The sequence below is a fragment of the Miscanthus floridulus genome, chromosome 2 (assembly GCF_019320115.1).
Source record: "Miscanthus floridulus cultivar M001 chromosome 2, ASM1932011v1, whole genome shotgun sequence".
NCBI lineage: Eukaryota > Viridiplantae > Streptophyta > Magnoliopsida > Poales > Poaceae > Miscanthus > Miscanthus floridulus.
In genome coordinates, this window is record NC_089581.1 from 172822710 (window position 1) to 172841704 (window position 18995).

Here is an 18995-nt window from a genome sequence, read left to right on the forward strand (position 1 = left end):
AGAAGAACATTTTTATATCCTATTCGTCCTTCTTTATAGTCTATTCACCCCCTCTAGCTCCGACACCACCCGAGCTGCTCAAAAGCTAGAGGCAATGCTGGACGACCAAGTCCGCTGCCAAACTCGTCACGCCAGCGGGTGGCGACGTCCCAACCACGGACAAGGTGGAGACCGAAGCCGCCACGGCTGTGGTCTAGGCCGCCGCCGACTTCATGGAGGCAGCGGCCTCGGGGCACATGCCCCCTCCCCCTATCGAACAGTTAGGATGGAATGAATATAAATGTTGACCATAGCAAGTATGTTGATGGATATGTGAGTGCTAAGTGGTGGACATGGAGGCATGTTCTTCTAGAGCCCCGTGCATGTATTTAAATATTTATGTTTATAATTTTTTAGTTACTTAAATGTCTCTATACATAATAATTTAAGAATTTTTCATGCTTTCTATAAAATGCAAAATGAATTTTTTTCTGCTACATCTTGGTATAGTTTAGTTTTTGTAGGAAGCAGCCGCTAAAACATTGTAATCCCTCGAGAAGCGTGATGGGTTTTATTTTGGGACGGAGGTAGCACTTTTCTGCGACACGCATGATCGTAGTATAACCGTACTGTCGGAACGGTACAATACAAACACCACATGCATGCATACGACGCAGGACGGACGGACGGACGCTAGAGGCGACGATTCGCGCCACCGATCCGATGGCCCTTCTTCTGAACCGTGACGGCAGCCGGTTTATACAATCGTGGATTATAAATTAGATTGTTATTTTTATCATACACAAACTAGTCAAATCGGTGTCCCTCTGTACAGTAGCGCGCGCGCACGGACGCGCAGCGCTGGCAGGCTACGTGTGCGTGCGGGCCAGCCGCCGGGTCCGTTCGATCTTCCGAGCGGCTAGGCTGTCAATTCGTGACAGGACGCGTTGGTCTCCCGACTCCCGCCCGTGACGCTACGGGACAGACAAACAAGGGCCGCCCCGCCAGGCGGTGACAGGACGCTTAAAGCGCCGTCTGAGTCTGACTGCCCTACCCCATCCGCCCGGTGCCTCTCGCGGTGTCCCGTTCTGTTCACGCCGCGTCGTCCTGGCCGACGTGGAGGCATCAGTCGATTCAGGGCGACGACGGATCGCGCAGTACTGCATTGACTGGCGCGACCACCCCTGATCTGGACGTCTGGGGACGCCGGCCGGCCGGCCGAGAAACGTTTCGTCGCCTTCGCTGTGCGAACGTGCCGTCGTCCCCGGCCTCAGCACGCCGCGGATTCTTCTCCAACCTTCTCTCCGTTTCCGCCACGTTCTAGTAGCGGCCGAATGCCGATGCTGGTCCGTGGTCTCACCTCCGGAGCCGTGGTCATGCTTCTCTGGTGCGTGGTGCCACTGCCGTCTGCGGCTTACATTTCGGGCAGCCCCTCGGTGGTACCTGTCCTGTGGACTTGCAGACGCTGCGTCAGACCCCACGCACGGACACCGACCATGCGACAAAGCCATTACTGTGGAAGCCATCAAACGCACGCAGGTAGTACGACTGACGGGCATTGCTTGCCAAGCCGAATTTCGCTTGTCTCGTGTCTCCGATTCTCCGTCGAATCCGTCTGGCTTCCCGGTTCTTCCTCTGCTTTTACGCGAGTCCTTCTCATTTTCCTTGCTAGCTCCCCGATCCTTTTTCTCCAAAGAAAAAAATAAACCATTCGTGCAGCGAGCTATCTATAGGACGTTTATAACCGCCTCCCATGGTCGGTTTCTCCTTTATTCCGTCGGTGATCGGATCGGAGAAAAAGCTCCAAAAGCCGCAGGCGGCCAAGCGTGCGTGCCATCCTGATGCTGCGCCGTCCGTCTCGGCGGGTGGCGGCGTCCGTCGAGGGATACTTGGGCCGCGCGGTGGGACTTGCGTGATTGCGTCGACGCAGCAAAGAATCGGGACCGCGCGCGAGTGCCGGCAAAATATATTTCCTTCCACACGTAACGCGAGTGGCGCGGCCATGCTTAGGTCACGGTGCGAGACTTGTCACTTGATTTGTGGACGCCGAATCAGACGCACGCGCACGCACCTGCCTGCCACGATCACCTCGCATGCTTTTCCAAGAGCGGATGTCACTGGTGGACTGACCGAACGGGCTGCTGCGACTGCGAGTGAACCCGATGATACAGTTGAAGTTGTTCGTGTCACGGCAGGGTCATCGCATACACAGATCGCACGAACCCTTAGCACGCATCACCATGCTGACAGTGACAGAGATGCTGCTAACTGTATGTCTGTATTTACCATTTTAGAGCGTGTTTAGTTGGTTGAAGTTTAGAATTTAGGATACTGTAGCACTTTCGTTTTTATTAGATAATTAGTGTTCAATCATAGACTAATTAGGCTCAAAACGTTCGTCTCATAATTTTCAACCAAACTGTGCAATTAATTTTTTTCGTCTATATTTAATGCTCCATATAGGTACTGTAGCACTTTTTTTTTACAATTTGGATGGGAACTGAACACGGCTTACCCCCAAAAAGAACGAGGCTGCTCGATGGATTCTTATGTTCATTTTTCACGTTTGCTTGACCGAAAAGCAGCAGTGGATTCTACATGCCATACACGTTTCGGAGATGGGCACTCTGTGGGCCGCGGCCCACTAGACGGCAGACTCCATCAAGCAAAAAGATGCTCAACACTGATTGAACACACAGGGGCAGGGTGTCTGGGTGAGGTAAAAGGATCAGAGCAGGAGCTAGGGCAATGACCTGTGATGATCCGTGCATGAAAATAAAAATTCTTGTGATAGAACACTGAAAATTATCGGAAATTGTTTCCTATGCTGATTATTCAAGCCTAGGTACAGACGCACACTATCATTCCCTCCAAGTATGAGAACAGTCTATACAGGCACACAGCCGATGGGCTCTTCAATTACAAGCATTCTACAATACTGGGGCAGCGTAGAGATTGGCTCCCTGCTCGTGGATGACAACAGTAAACTCGGACATTTTCATAGTTTAGATGTGGCGAGCTTGATGAGATCCTTCCTCAGTATCTTGCCCGACGCGTTCTTGGGAATTTCTGTCACAAACGCCACCTTTCTAACCTTCTTATAAGGCGCTACCTGTGAAAATACGTGCACCGCAGCAGGTCAGAGAGATTGCAGAAACCATAGGAGATGAATGCATGCATGTATATACAGTGAACGTGATGTTTCGGTTTTTCTTTTTTTGGTTTTTGTGGGGATCATCTGTTCATTCAATCATGAGAACTGGACCTGCGGGGAGAAAGCCACCCCGGGCATTGCGTTAAGTGCCGTTTAGTTGCACTTCATTTTGCAAAAAATTTCAAGATTCCCCATCACATCGAATCTTTGGACGCATGCATGAAGCATTAAATATAAATAAAAAATAAAACTAATTACACAGTTTAGACGAGACGAACTTAAAGGCTTTTTTGGGTTTCAACTCTAGCCTACCCCAACTTGTTTGGGACTTAAAGGCTTTGTTGTTGTTGCTGTTGTTGTTGAGACGAGACGAATCTTTTAAGCCTAATTAGACTATGATTGGATACTAATTGCCAAATAACAACGAAAGTGCTACAATACCATTTCGTCAAAAATTTCACCAACTAAACAAGGCCTAAGAAGAAGAACCTTCTCACGCAGGTCTAGAAATCCCCCGAACCTCTGCCCCACCCATACACAGCGGCACCGAACCCTTGTGAGAACACAGCCGTTCCTTAGACCTGTGCTTTGGCGTGGGACATACGAGATGATTTTTTTAACCACAGCCTGAAATTCGCTCCCACGGGGAGTCGAACCCAGGACCTGAGGAGTGCGGCTGGGACGCACTAATTGGACTAGAGGCCCTTTGGCTTCAGTCATGAGAACACGTACCTGTTTCGCCACAAACTCCATCACCTCGCGCTCAGACAAATTGCTCCCCTTCTTCCTCACTACGTAGGCCATTGGGAACTGGCCGACCTCCCGATCAGGAAACCTGCCGAAAGAACCAGCACATTTACTCATTTATTAAAACAGACCTGGTACAGTTAAGATGCCATAAGGAGTTTTACTGACACTCACGGTATAACGGCAACATCTTGGATTTCTGGGTGTGTTAGCAAAAGAGCTTCCAACTCTGCCGGAGGCACCTGTCCATATACAAGTTATATTTCAGATGCCAAGGAACACTTAATGGTTCAGTTCAGACTACTATTCTCCAAAAAATAATGGTTCAGACTACAGAAGAAGCATTTTTTATCTGTTTTTTTTTTCTTCTAATTCTAGGGACGGAAACGCGGTTGCTATGGGATTGCAGCAGGACCAAGTGTTCAGAGTTTTAGTGTTTACAGCAGAGGTTCAGCCAGGCCTTGCCCAACAAGGCGACAACTGTTTTAGAGGCATTTGAAGGCAAGATATCAGAATGTCATCAGCGTTGTTTACCTGATACCCTTTGTATTTGATCAACTCCTTCAGACGATCCACTACAAAGAGATACCCATCCTCGTCTATGTAGCAGAGATCCCCAGTCTTCAGCCATCCATCAGGTGTCAATGTTGACTGTGTTGCCTCCGTGTTCTTGAAATACCCTGGGAAGATCAAAGTTGCATGTTCATAAGGTACTGACCAACCTGTTCTAAAAGTAGTAACATGAAATCTACCAACTTGTACTACAGAATTCATGTTACCAATGTTACCAGAGGCCAGTTACTTATCTGTAACTGTTTGTGATACCCAGGCTACACTTCCCGTTTTGGTTCAAAAATGAAAATGAAACTATATTCTGGTTACTGAATCAACAGAAAGTAACATCAAGTGTTGATGACCCGAATTTCTGAACATTCTTATACATGTTCGGGACAGAACAGAATCAACACTGCTTCCTGCAACCCAGTGTAGGGTGACAGTCAATCCAGAGCGTATGAACATTTCAGATAATACAGCTGTTTTGTACGTGCCTTGTTGCCCGCTTATGCTTCTGCTTTTTCAGAAAGCCAAACCCTGAGCACTTGTTCAATATCAAAATATATTTAACCAGCAAAGGTTTTTTAAAACTATTTCTTTTTTTCAAACGAAATTAACCAGCAAAGTTGTTATCAGTGATTAAGTATAATAAAACATATAAAATGATGCTCTTTTCCTGAGTGTTGTTAGACAGGTGACATTAGATGCTGCTGGTACATTTGAGGGGCAAATTACCTGAAACTCATCCTAACTGTATAAACTGATTGCCTTTTTTTTTTTTTTTTTGAGGAGGTGATACCCTGCTTTTATAGAAAGCAACAAAGGTAACAACAGCTTTAGAGACCACACACCACACTCCTGCTGGGGTTACCAGCTTACAAGGAAGAGAAAAAGCTAAATAAGAACTGAACAGTTGAACCACCAAGCTACAGAAACCAACTAAGGCCAAAAAACAGGTGATCAACTCAGATCAAGCCTTCTGATATTCATTAATCAGTGTTTATAAGCTGATTGTCTATTACTCTATTTTGTGAGATGTGTTCACGTGAGTACATTAAATATTTAGCAATCTGGAACAAAATGAGCATACCGTGAAATTCATGCAAAATACATAGGAACTTTGTTGTCTAAACACTGGAGGCAGCAATTCTGGTACTTCTGACTTGTGCATGTTGTGTCCTACTCTATAAAATGGTTGGAATCAGTTCCTGAACTACGCTTAAAGGGTGGGACTGTGCTAAAGGATTATAGGGGACACAAATTGTGAGTTACTCGATCACAGTTGAACACAGCTAATCCATCTTACTGACATATTGGAGAATGGAGAACATCAAACTGCAATTAGATTGCTGATATGAAACAACTGAGGCAGGCAGTAGAAGCAAATCTCATACATGTTCAATCCAATGCATGTTCGGGAGAGAACAAAGTCAACACTTGAAATCTTACAACTAGTGTGGTGGCAGTCAATCAGTCAATCCACAATGTATAAACATTTAGTTAAGCTTGCTGTTGACAGCAAGAATCAGCATCAACACTTGCTGTCTGCTTACGGTTATGCTTCTACTTTCGGAAGGGCAAATCCTGATGAGTACTCGTTCAAGTCAAGATATATTAAACAGCAAAATTGTGGATTCGGTTGTTAAGCATAATCAATAACATAGATAATGTGGCACACTCTTTTCCCGAGGTGACATTAGATGCTATGGGTACATTCTCTCAAACTCATTCTAACATAAACTGACTGTATTTGTGAGACGAGGACCACCTGAGTACATATTTAGCCGTCTGGGACAAAATGAGCATACTGATGGCAGGCAATTCCATTACTTTCTGACCTGACCATATTGTGTGCTAGCACTCGACTGAAAATTGTTGGGAGCGGATTCCTGAACTAGGCTTGAAAAAGCGACACTGTTTAAAAGGCTTCCAGTTCCAGGTGACACCAATATGCCATCACAGTTCAGCACAGCTAACACAGATTACTGACATATTGGTGAGCATTAAATTGCAATTAGTTGCTGATATGAAACAAACTGCAGCAGTAACTGTAGTATCTTAAAATAGAGGTTAGGCCCCATTTACTTCCGGGAATTTTTGGTTTTTGGCTACTGTAGCACTTTCGTTTTTATTTGACAAAAATTGTCCAATTATGGACTATTTAGGCTTAAAAGATTCGTCTCACGATTTCTCGGCTAACTGTGTAATTAGTTTTTTTTTTCGTCTACATTTAGTACTCCATGCATGTGCCGCAAGATTTGATGTGACGGGGAATCTTGAAAATTTTTGGTTTTTGGCTTGCATCTAAACGGGGCCTTAATCTCACACAAGTTCAACAGACATCTTCATGTCGGCACATGATTGTTAGTACAGTACTTGTTATTAAATACAGGAAGTTGGACCCCAGCATCGAGATCTACAAAGATACATCTTGGTTACTTGGTAACACTGATTTATTTTCTTGCAAGCTATGTGCCATGCAAGTATTATCAGCACATGGTTATCTCTAAATTAGTTCGTTTTGCAATTTAGAACACGTTTAGTACGCTTATTATTTTAACCCCACACCCTGATCAAAGACATTCGTCCTTGAAAGCATGTGTCTAGTCATCTGATCTGAAATAAAATCTAAATAATGCACATACGTGATTCCCGAGCTTTGTTACCTTTCATGACGTATGGCCCCCGGATCCAGAGCTCGCCGGTGAGGTTCACCGGCAGCGCCTCGCCGGTCTCCGGGTCGACGATCTTAGCCTCGGTGTTGGGTGACAGCAGTCCAGCCGTGCCGTACCGACGGCTCTCCTCGGCAGAGTCCGTGGACGCGCCAATAGCCGTGCTCTCGGTGAGCCCGTACCCCTGCAGGATCTCCACCTGCGGGTACCTCTCCTTGAACCCCTCGATGAGCTCCTTGCTCAGCGGCGCTCCGCCGGAGAGCACCTTGCGCAGGTTCCCGAGCGGCAGCGGCTTGGGATGCGCCAGCATGGCGACGAGGATGGGCGGCACGAGCGGGAGGTAGGTGACCCCGTATTCGTTGATGGAGCGCAGCATCTCGGGGAGCTCGTACTTGGAGAGCACGACGATGGTGGCGCCGCAGCCGAGCAGCCCCGTGGCGAAGGCGACGAGGCCGTAGACGTGGAACATGGGCACCGTGCAGAGGAAGGCCTCCGTCTTGTCAGAGCCCTCGAGGCGGAAGCGGGTCATGATGATCTGCACCATTGAGATGAGGCTCCGATGCGTGGCGACGACGCCCTTGCTGGGCCCCGTGGTGCCCGAGGAGTAGAGCAGCGTGGCCGGGTCGTCCTGCGTGACGCGGCGGTCCCCGCGGCGCGTGGGGTCGGGCGGCGTGGCGGAGATCTCCCCGATGGTGGCGACGACGGAGCTAGGGTCGGAGGGGAGGCGGTCGGGCTCGAGGAGCACGACGCGGAGGGCGGCGCCGGCGAGAGGGAGCTTGGGGAGGAGGTCGCGGGTGGTGAAGGCGACGACGGGGCGCGCGTCGGCAACCTGCTTGGCGATCTCGGAGGGCGTGTTGAGCGGGTTGGCGGTGGTGAGGACGGCGCCGAGGGACATGGTGGCGAGCGCGGCGACGGGGAAGTGGACGGAGTTCGGGGAGAGGATGAGCGCGACCTGGCCCTTGCGGAGCGACAGCGGCGGCGCGGCGAGCGCGGTTGCCGCGCCCTCCACCGCGCGCCAGAGGTCCCGGAACGTGACCCGGCGGCCCGTAGCGGCGTCGATGAGCGCGACGACGCCCGCGTGGCGGCGGGACGCGAGGAACCTGACGACGTCCAGGTCCGCATCGGCGGGGAGCGGGACGTCCGCGCGCTTGCTGCGGAAGGTGCGCGTCGCGGCGCAGTAGCCGCTGCGCGCGTCCACCGCCGCCTCCGGCCGGTCCGCCATCGCGATCGGCGGGATCGGATCGCGCGCCGCCTGTGCCTGTTGTCCTGGGTCGGACGGAGCCTGGGAGGGATCGCGGCTTGCCTCGCCTCTCCGGGTGCGTCGCCTCTCCGGTGGTCTCCTCGTGCGAGCGAGTGTGCGTGCTGCGGAGACGCGGGGGTGGTTGCCAGCTGCTGGTGCTCTCCTGCTCTGACCAGTGGGCTGACTAGTACGGGTGGCAGGTCGCAGTAGCCTTCCTGCGCTATGGTCGCTTTTCAAATCAAAAAAAAAAAAAAAAATGAAGATCGCGTGCGGCATGTGGCCGTGGTCATGTGGGGGAAAAGGAAATGGCGCCCGGAAAAGTTGTTGGCGAGGCCGACCGGGGTCGTTCGGTGACGAGCGAGTGGGTCTAGCCGTCCGTGTGATCCACCTGTCGGTGACATCGTGCCTCGACTTGCGAGTAGCTGCTTCTGCCGTCGACCGTCGCGTTCGCGTAGTGGATGCTGGTCGGGCCGGGGAAGTGCGTCCCGTGTACTTGCGTGCTCCACTAGCGTGCGGAGGAACGAGCTCGTACCGTGTCGCGCGTCGGCCGACTCGGACGGCACCCCCGCAGGCCGCAGCTCCGCATCCGGGCCTCATCGACGACCTTCCTCTCCGTCGCCGCTGCCTGAGCGGGCGGGAATAGGGAGCGTGGATTTTTTTTTCTCTCATCTGGGTATAGGTGTAGCATCTGTTCGTACATACGTATGTTTGCTCAACACATGCACGCTACTCACACCATCACTGTACAAACAAACCTACAATTACACTCAGATCTTAAAGACCGCGTCCTTCTTGAGATCATCGAAATACACTGATTTTGTCGGTGCATAACGTAATCGATAAGTAAATATTTGTAGTTTTACCGAACGTTGTGATCGGATGTGACCTAGCACTCAATGACACAGGGTTTATACTGGTTCAGGCAACGTGCCCTACGTCCAGTTTGAATTGGTCGGTGACTTTATTACTGAGCCTAGGTGCTCGAAGTTTGCAGTGGGGTTACAAACGATAAGGAGAAAGATAGGGGGTACAATAGGTCCGGTCGGACTCCGGTCGAAAGAATGGAGAGCGATAGGATCCCCGTTATGAACTTAGTGTTCAAATGTGTGCTTGAGGTCCGAACCTAGCGGTTCTATGGTTATGAGCCAGTAAACTTAATCGATCTAATGAACCTGAAATGACTTTTTTATTGGGAGAGAGCGCATCCCCTTTTATAGATAAAGAAAATAGTCTTACAAGTGAGAGAAATAGAGTACGTATGCTGCCGAGCCTAGTTGCCCACGCCGACGAGTACAGGATGATGGTAGGCGTCCACAACACTGTTGATGTCGGATGTACGTGGAAGGTTGCGTCGTTTTGTTCGAGTATGGCAGATGTCGGTACCTGCTATACTGTTGATTCCCAGAGGCATGTGAGAGGTTTCACTATGTTCACTCGGTATGGTAAATGTCGGCGTCTACAATACTGTCGATGCCTAGAGACATGTGGGAGAGTCTTACCGTATGGGAGTTAATGACGTCCACAATACTGTATGGAAAATGTCGACGTCTATACCACTGCTTGTGTCAGGGAGGTTGCAGAGTATTGTTTCTGCAGGTGTACATGGTACGGTCCCAGGTATCGAGGTTTGACTTATGCGCCTTGCTTTGCTTTCTCCGTTCGTTCCCTGGTCCTTTCTGAGCGGGCGTCCCTGGTCGGTTGGTCCTAGCCGACTCTAGTTGCGCCAGTCGGAGAAGAGCAGTGAGCAGGGTTTTTACGTACCCCAGTCGGAGACGTGAGGTCGGAGTCAGAAGTAGTACTTTGGCCAGGCCTTCCGGTCGGATAGGTCGTTCGGCGACAGGCTGGAGATCGAAGTGAGTGCTCCGATCGGAGAGGTTGGCCAGAGTCAGAAAACGGGTGCCGCTCCTCCTCGGCCAGGCCTTTCAGTCGGTGATTAGATCACTCTTCTGGCCTGTTGTTCAAATACTTGGGCCGGCCCATGAGTTGCGCGTTGTCTGCTTGGGCCGAGCCTTTGTTGGGAAGCCGGTCCACGAGGGACCTCAGGTTTATGAACCCAACAGGAGCCCCCGAGCCCCTAGGCGATTTCGGTAGAATTGTCTAGAAGATTTTTGTTTTCGACGGCGGGTGCGCGCGAGCGCACCCGCGGGTGTAGCCTCTGAGTCCCTGGGCGATTAGGGCAGAATCGTCTAGGAGTTTTTTCGTATTGCCAGCGGGGGAAATTTTCGTTTCGTTAGCGGGTGCACACGAGCGCACCCGCGGGTGTAGCCCCCGACCCTGGGTGATTCGGGCAGAATCGTCTGGTGGGTTTTGTAAGCGGACGTGTGTGCGTGTTTTTTAGTCGAGATGGAGTTGTCAACCAAGGTGTCGTTGCGCAACCGAGGCGGTTTTTAATTTAGGGATCGGACGAAACGGAGCTCGCCGATCCTGACGTCGGTGCGCGTCGTGGGATCGGGCGAGTTGGAGTCGTGGATCCTGGCCTCGGTGCAGCCCACGCAGTCGAGGCAGTTAGTATAGGCATCGGACGAGACGGAGCTCGCTGATCCTAGCGTCGGTGCGCGTCGTGGGATCGGGCGAGTCAGAGTCGTGGATCCTCGCCTCGGTGCAGCCCGCGCAGCCGAGGCAGTTAGTATAGTTAGTTAATTTAGGGATCGAACGAGACGGACCTCGCTGATCCTGGCGCTGGTGTGCGCCGTGGGATCGGGCGAGTCAGACTCGTGGATTCTAACCTCGGTGCAGCCCGCGTAGCCGAGACAATTAGTATAGTTAGTTAGTTTAGGGATCGAACGAGACAGAGCTCGCTTATCCTAGCGTCGGTGTGCGCCATGGGATCAGGCGATTCGGAGTCATGGATCCTAGCCTTAGAGCAGCCCGCGCAGCTAAGGTAGTTAGTTATTTAGTTTAGGGATCGGGTGAGCCAGAGCTCATGGATCCTGATGGGACGAGTTTGGGGTCGCAGACTTAGGCGTTGGGTGTGCAGTCGAAGCGTAGCCAAGTGGATGGGGCGAGTTTAGGGTCGCAGACCTGGGCGTTTGATGTGTAGTCGAAGCGTAGCCAATAGATGGGGCGAGTTCGGGGTCGCAGACCCAGACATTTAGTGTGTAGTCGAAGCGTAGTCGATGGATGGGGTGAGTTTGGGGTCGTAGACCAAGGTGTTTGGTGTGCAGTCAAAGCATAGCTGATGGATGGGATGAGTTTGGGGTCATAGACCTAGGCGTTTGGTGTCTTGAGCCCCTGAGCCCCATTGGGCTTTGGTAGGGGTCGGTTTGAGTTGTGTGCGTTACCCCGTCCTCGGTTTCTCACAACTGGAGGGGCTGAGTTTTTGTCACTTGTCCTGATCGCTTGGACTCAAGTGACGCGCTCGGTGAGTTCGCTAACGGGTATGATCGAGTGGAATCTGGGTCCATCGTTCATAACGGGGTCGGCATAGCCCTCTTGTGATATTCCACTACTCCTTTACCTATAACTCGGCGGATGCCTGGGTTGTTCCAGAGACCGACCCACGTGGCCACGGTCTCCCCTCGATGGAGATTCTATGGGCTTGACAAGAGGTTTAGGATCGAATGAGAAGGTTGAGATGGCCCTGTCTGCTTTGGGTCAGACGGGGCGAGGGCCGCACGGGGCTCATTTGCGTTTTCTTCCCTGGCTCTGTTTGACGTGGGGCGGCCTAGAGCCCTTCGTGGGGCAGCCTTCGAACCCCGATCGGTTGTTGCTCATGTCAAATGAGGCAACTGCCGCTTTATGACGCAACATAGAGCGTTGTGATGCATTTTCGCTGAATGTGCGATGCTTAGTTCCTGAGCCCCCGGACGGTTCAGGGCCCGAATCGTCCGAGGGGGCACGGGCGTATGGAATAAATGTGTGTATGGATGTATCAAATGATTATAAGGAAATAGCGAGGGCTCAATAGTGTTACCTTGATGACTTGAGTGATGGGGTTTTGAAGAGCTCTAGTCAGAAATGTCCGACTGGGACCCATGCTCATCGTTCATGACGGAGTCAGCATGGCCAACATGGGGCGTCCCTTTGCTCCTTACCTGTCTCTCGGTATTTTTCCTGAGCCATTCGATCGACTTAGGAAGCCCGACGGTCTCTCCCGGCGGAGATCTCATTTTGAATTTTTTCTAAGTCCCGCCTAGGGATATGGAGAGCTGCTTATGTGCGGTGGCGCTTTGGTTCTTGTGCCCAGCGTGCGGTAGTGGTTGGCGTGCGGTAGTGGTGGGCCATACCCAGGTCACGTCTCATCTGATTAGGAGCCGTTCCATCGGGCAGGGCACGTCTCATCGGTCAGGGTGTGTCTTATCTGCTTTAAATGGAAAAGAGATAGGGTTTTTTGCTCTGCCATTTTGACTTTCCTGATCGGCGCGCCTTCCCCAACTGTTGCGCCCTTTTCCTTAAGTAGGAAAAGGGAGAAGGTCTTTCGCCCTGTTCCTTCGCATGTTCCCCATCTATCACCTCCTCTCATTTTTCTTCTTGCCGAGAGCGTTCTTGAGAGCCACGACGGTTTCTAGGAAAGAAAAAGGGAGAGAAAGAAAAGGGAGAGAGCGAGGGGGAAGAGAAAACTCACAAATCCTTTTATGATCCTGAAGCAAAATGTTGGACTAGAGGTCGTCCACTATGAGGGAGTCGCTATTGAAGGCCTTCATCGCGAAGGGGTTTCTACCGTCGAAGGAGATGGCGCACTAGAGGGCTCCTGGGAGGGAGGAATTTCCACAACATTGGCCTAGTGAGGTGGTTTCCTTTCTCGCCTTCCATGAGTGCAGGTCTAGAGCTGCAGCACCTCAATCCGACGGAGGCACTGCACATCGCTGGCTTCATCACCGTTTGCGAGGCTTTTCTCGGTATAGAGCCGCACACGGGCTTCTTCCGATGGCTATTCTCTAGGAGAGCTTTGTTGGTGAGGAATCCGCCTGAGGTCGTGCCAGTGGGGGGTTTCATCCTGCAGAGAAAACCGAGCGCGGGAGGCTTATATCCTGCGTACATCCCCTATGACTCAAACTGGGAGTGGCATGAGGAGTGGTTTTATATCAGGAATCCGACAAAGGCATCGTTCCCGGCATTCACCGGCAAGAGGCCGGAGAAGCAGGATAGTTGGTCATGGGGTTGTTCCCATCGAGAGAAGAAAAAGGTGGAGATCATCGAGGAGGAGCTCTAGAAGCTCGTGCGGCGTGGCCTTAATGGGGTGTGGGTGTTCCACACCCTCTACCACCATCGGGTTGCTCCATTGGCGGAGAGGTCACGACCAATGTGGTGGTATGGCGGCCCATCGAACCCTAATTGTGCGTCGTCGGAGGAGCATACCAATTTAGACACCATCGAGGCATTAAGAGATATGGGCTTTCCCTCGACCTTCTCTTTGGGCTTCAGCTATAACACCCGACAAAGTTGTTTACCATGTGATAGTAAAAAAGAGAGGTAATATTTAGTATTGTACCCTCATGGAGCCCCGAGCGACCCAAGCTAAAAATGTTCGGGCTAGGGTGCTTTTACAGGAGCAAGTGTTGACTAAAAAGCGATAGGACCAAATTTAGGGAAAAATGACGTAGTTGTTCAATGTTCCAAGTGTTGGTGAGAACGTTGCCATTGCTATCCTCTAGTCAGTAGGTGCCCGGTCAGATTACTTCGATCACCGTATAGGGCCCTTCCCATGGTGGAGAGATTTTATGTTTTTCCTTCGTTGATTGGGTCCTCCGGAGTACGATACCGCCAACTTCGAGTATCCTCCCCCTGATCTTCCTTTTGTGGTACCTACAAAGGGTTTGTTGGTAGCAAGCAGAGCGAATGATGGTCGTCTCATGGGCCACTTCGAGTAGGTTGACTGCGTCTTGCTAAGCCTCCACGGCTTGGTCGCGGTTGAAAGCCTTCACTCTTGGGGCATCGTGGTCAAGGTCAGAGGGCAACACTGCCTTAGCTCCATAGGCTAGGAAGAAAGGTGTGAACCTTGTGGATTAGTTTGGGGTCATTCTCAGGCTCTAGAGGATCGCTGGGACCTCTGCAACCCATCACCTAGCGTACTTGTTGAGTCAATCGAAGATGCGTCACTTAAGTACTTGGAGGACCATGCCATTAGCATGCTTGACCTGACCGTTAGTTTGTGGATGTCCGACCGAGGACCAGTCGATCCTAATGCCATATCCATCACTGAAGTCTAGGAACTTCTTTCCGGTGAAGTTAGTCCCATGGTCAGTGATGATATAGTTAGGAACACCAAACCGGTAGATGATATCGAGGAAGAATTTGACTACCTCTTCCGAGCGAATGTTGGTGATGGGCTTGGCCTCTATCCACTTGGTGAACTTGTCGACTGCTACGAGTAGGTGAGTGAAGCCTCCTAGGCCCTTTTTGAGGGGTCCACCATGTTGAGGCCCTAGACCATGAATGGCTAGGTGATGGGGATGGTTTAGAGCTCCTATACCGGCAAATGGGTTTGCTGAGCGTAGAACTGAGATCCTTCACACCTACGGACGACCTTCTCTACATCTTGTAGCACGATAGGCCAATAAACACCTTGGCGAAAGGCTTTTTCGACCAGCGACCTTGGGGCCATGTGATGTCCATAAATCCCAGCATGGACCTCGAGGAGGAGCTACTTCCTCTAGTTGGTGGAGATGCACTTCATGAGCACCCCTGATGGACTTCATTTGTAGAGCTCGTCACTGAGCGTGATGAAGGTCTTGGTGCGTCGAGCGATTCGTTGGGCTTTAGTCCTTTTGGGTGGGAGAACCTCCTCGAGGAGGTAGGCGAGTAGTGGCGCTCGCCACTCAGTTTGATCAAGTGTCAATACGGTGACGTTGGTGGGTGACATAGTCATGGAGGTACTAGGATCGGAGCCCCCGAGCGCTGGCTTGGCGTCGGGGTCGAAGCCTCTAGGCGCTGGCTAGGCGTCGGGGTGTGTCTAGACCAAACCTTCTAGGATGCGGGCGAACGGCTCATGGACATCGTTGATGAAGACCCCGCTTGGGGATGGATCCCGTCTGGCGGCCAATTTTGCAAGAAAATCAGCAGCATTGTTATCCTTTTGGGGGACGTGATGAAGCTCAATCCACTGGAATTTGTCCTTGAGCTTGCACACCTCTTGGTAGTATACTGCTATGAGGAGGCTTTTGCAGGAGGACTCCTTCATGACCTGATCAACGACTAGCTCCAAGTCGCCGCGAACGTAGAGTCACGTAGCACCAAGCTCGATGGTGATGCGTAGTCCGTTGATGAGGGCCTTGTACTCCACGGTGTTATTTGAGGCTAAAAAGTGGAGGTGGATGGCATAGTGGAGCCTACTCCCATCTAGGGAGATTAGAACCACTCTAGCCCCCAAGCTGAGTGCCATTATGGACCCTTCGAAATACATTGTCTAGTACTCATGGGTGACGTCTGGGGTCGGTAGCTGCACCTCTGTCCATTCGGCGACAAAATCCATGAGAGCTTGAGATTTAATGGTAGTACAAGGGATGTACCTTATGTCATGGCCCATGAGTTCGAGTGCCCACTTAGAGATCCATTCTATGGCGTCACAGTTGCGGATGATGTCCCCGAGTGGGTATGAAGTGACGACCGTGACTTCGTGGTCGGTGAAGTAGTGTAGGAACTTCTGGGTCGCCATCAGCACAGCGTATAGGAGTTTCTGCACCTAGGGGTACTGGACCTTGGGGTCAGTGAGTACTTCGTCGATGAAGTATACAGGCCGTTGGCCCTTAAGTTGGTGTCCCAGCTCCTCCCTTTCGACGGCCAGCGTGGCGCTTACCACTTGGTTGCTGGCCATGATATAGAGGAGAAGGGGTTCTCCCTGTTCGGGAGCGACGAGGATCGGGGCTGACATTAGGGACACTTTGAGGCTCTCTAGGGCCTGCTGAGCTTCCTCAGTCCAGACGAAAGTGTCTGTCTTTTTAAGGAGCTTGTAGATTGGCATCCCTTGTTCGCCAAGATAGGAGATGAACCGACTTTGGGTAGCCAGACAGCCGGTGAGCCTTTGCATGCCCTTGACGTTGTGTATGGGATCCATGTTGGAGATGGCCGTAATTTTTTCAGGGTTGGCCTTGATGCCATGCTCGGACACAATGTATCCTAGCAGCTTCCCCTTCGAAACCCCAAAAACACATTTTTTAGGATTCAACCTGATGTTGAATCTTTGGAGGTTAACAAATGTTACGGCCAAGTTTGTGATCAAGTCGCAAGCTTGAGTTGTTTTGACCACTATGTCATCAACATAGATGACGATCGTTGGTCTTGGCCGCTCAACTTGATTAGGTTGATCGAGCGGGTTGATTTGGTCGGCGAAGCATTACTAAATGCACCTTTGCTAGGTGGCGCCAGCATTCTTCAAGCCGAATGTCATGGTTATGTAGCAGTACGAACCATACAGGGTGATGAACGAGGTTGCGAGCTGATCAGACTCTTTCATCGTGATCTAGTGATAGCCCGAGTAGGCATCCAAAAAGGAGAGGATCTCGTAACCTAAGGTGGAGTCGACTATCTGGTCTATGTGTGGTAGAGGAAAGTGATCCTTTAGACACACTTTGTTGAGGTAAGTATAATCAACACACATTCTCTACTTCTCGGTCTTCTTTTTAACAAGAATGGGATTAGCAAGCCAGCCGGAGTGAAATACCTCTCTGATGAATCCGGCTGCTAGGAGTTTGGCGATCTCTTTGCCTATGGCCCTACGCCTCTCGTCGTCGAAGCGACGCATGTGCTGCTTGCTGGGCTTCGAGCCCAGGATGAGACATAGTGCGTGCTCGATGTGACAGAACCGACCAATTATACGAAATTAAGTAAGAAAATCATCCACCAGAGCAGACGATTGAACAAACTTAAGCCCGTATAACCCGGTAGTCCGTGAAATCACGAAGGATTTCAAACCAACTCGTGTCCCAGCCATGATCGTAATAAGTTTAGCGGTCACCATCACAAATTACATAAAAGTTCGCATCACAGATACATCAGAGTTTAACATAGTTATTACAAACCAGTTCGAATAAAAGTAGCGGAAGTCATTTGTTCAAACCACACACACTCACGCGTAGTTTAAATATAGTGCCAGTGAATGATCATCTCCAACAAAAGCATCAGGTGAGACGTAAGGAATGACCATGCCCATGGTCCTAAGCATCACCCATCGTAGGATAAAGGCAGTTGATACAGTAGCCGTAATACATCTGCCCATTTGCAACAAGTGGAAATAAAACCCTGAGTACGAGAAGGTACTCAGCTAGACTTACCCGACATAACCAAAAATAAATGACACCAAGGATCATGAAGGGCTTTATAGTAGGGTAGCTGACTCATTTGCAAAAAGAAGCATTTTTAGCATTTCGAGAACCTTTAGAAAAGCATTTTTACCAAGTTAATTATTATTAACCTGTCGACTAGATTTGCACCTATACTAGAGTAAACATGTGATTAAGCAGATAATGATAACCAACGACCATTAAATAACTTCCATACTGTCATATTCATTATAACTGTCCAAGTGTTCCATAAACATTTACTACGATGAAGTAACTCAAGTCAAGTGCTCACTATCCAGGAGCGATGGCGATTCGAATCGATTACTAACCAGCTGGTGATTTATTCCTTACACAAACCTCACTCACCCGCGAAAGTGAGATATTGATCACCGAGTCAACTTTCCAGGAATCTCGAGTTTGCCAGGAACCACACGTACCCGGGGGCCGACCGACTGCACTTTGGTCTTATCATCCCGCCCCCATGTCCTACCACACCTGCTCTGGCACAGTGCGTTGCGGGGAATCTACTCGGCCCGAAAAATCTCCCAGCTTCGCGGTCGGAAGGTACTTTATCCGGCCAGCTAAATGTAAGGCATGCGTTCAACATGACTTGAGGCCCAACAACGGTCGGTCCTTAATCGACACAGACGGAAACACTACAGCCCAAAAACTCTGCAAGTCTCCGTTCAGTCTCAACTTCATTTAACACTTAGTTATACCATGACTTTATAGTCATCCAAGCAGATCCAGGTAACCACCTATAGCTCGTAGGTGACAGGAAATCACCCGACTTCTACCGGTCTAAGCCAGCTAAGCATTGACTCAACTGCGGATACCAGGATAACAAGGATATAGTATAACAAAGGCAAACAAGGTATAATGCAGCAACGGTTGCAAACAACTCCTGAACATAATGCATCAATTAAAGTAAAGCATTTAATTAAATAATTGCAAACCGGGAGAAAAATGCTCCGGGGCTTGCCTCTCTCAAAAGAGCTCGGACGGTGATCGGGGCACTCCAGAAGTTCTTCAACGTCCTCCTCGTCGGCTTCTGGCACTTCCTGCTGCTGCACCTCGAGCTGCTCCTCGGGCGCCTCGGGTATGACGACTGGGTTCTCGGTTTGCGATCCTGTATGATGCAATGCGCGTAAGTGATTATGCAAACGGTGCATCGAAGGAGATGAATGCAATGGATATGTTTAAATGCAAGGTAGTCAACATCATCCAAGAAACTATACTACAAGCACATGTCATCTACTACATTCTCTTCTACTACTAATATGTTAAGTAAACATATCTTATGAAATGCTTCAAAGATACACCAAAGCTTTACTAATTTCTTAATCACACTTAAAGCAACACTTGCTTAAACCCTAATTAATAATAGGTTTGAATAGCAACATATATTTCTGATGCTCCTAAAAATCTGA

At 50.3% G+C, this 18995-nt stretch overlaps 1 protein-coding gene across 1 annotated transcript; it reads right to left on the bottom strand.

Moving 5' to 3' along the window:
- Nucleotides 1-2694: 2694 nt before the first annotated feature.
- On the bottom strand, nucleotides 2695-8563 carry LOC136535725 (4-coumarate--CoA ligase-like 4). The gene is made up of 5 exons (XM_066528095.1): nucleotides 7102-8563; nucleotides 4415-4560; nucleotides 4055-4122; nucleotides 3866-3968; nucleotides 2695-3091 (listed from the first exon to the last, which is right to left on the bottom strand). Exons 1-5 carry the CDS (start codon nucleotides 8327-8329, stop codon nucleotides 2978-2980), a joined length of 1659 nt encoding a protein of 552 aa, XP_066384192.1. The 5' UTR covers nucleotides 8330-8563; the 3' UTR covers nucleotides 2695-2977.
- Between the last annotated feature and the right edge of the window lie 10432 nt (nucleotides 8564-18995).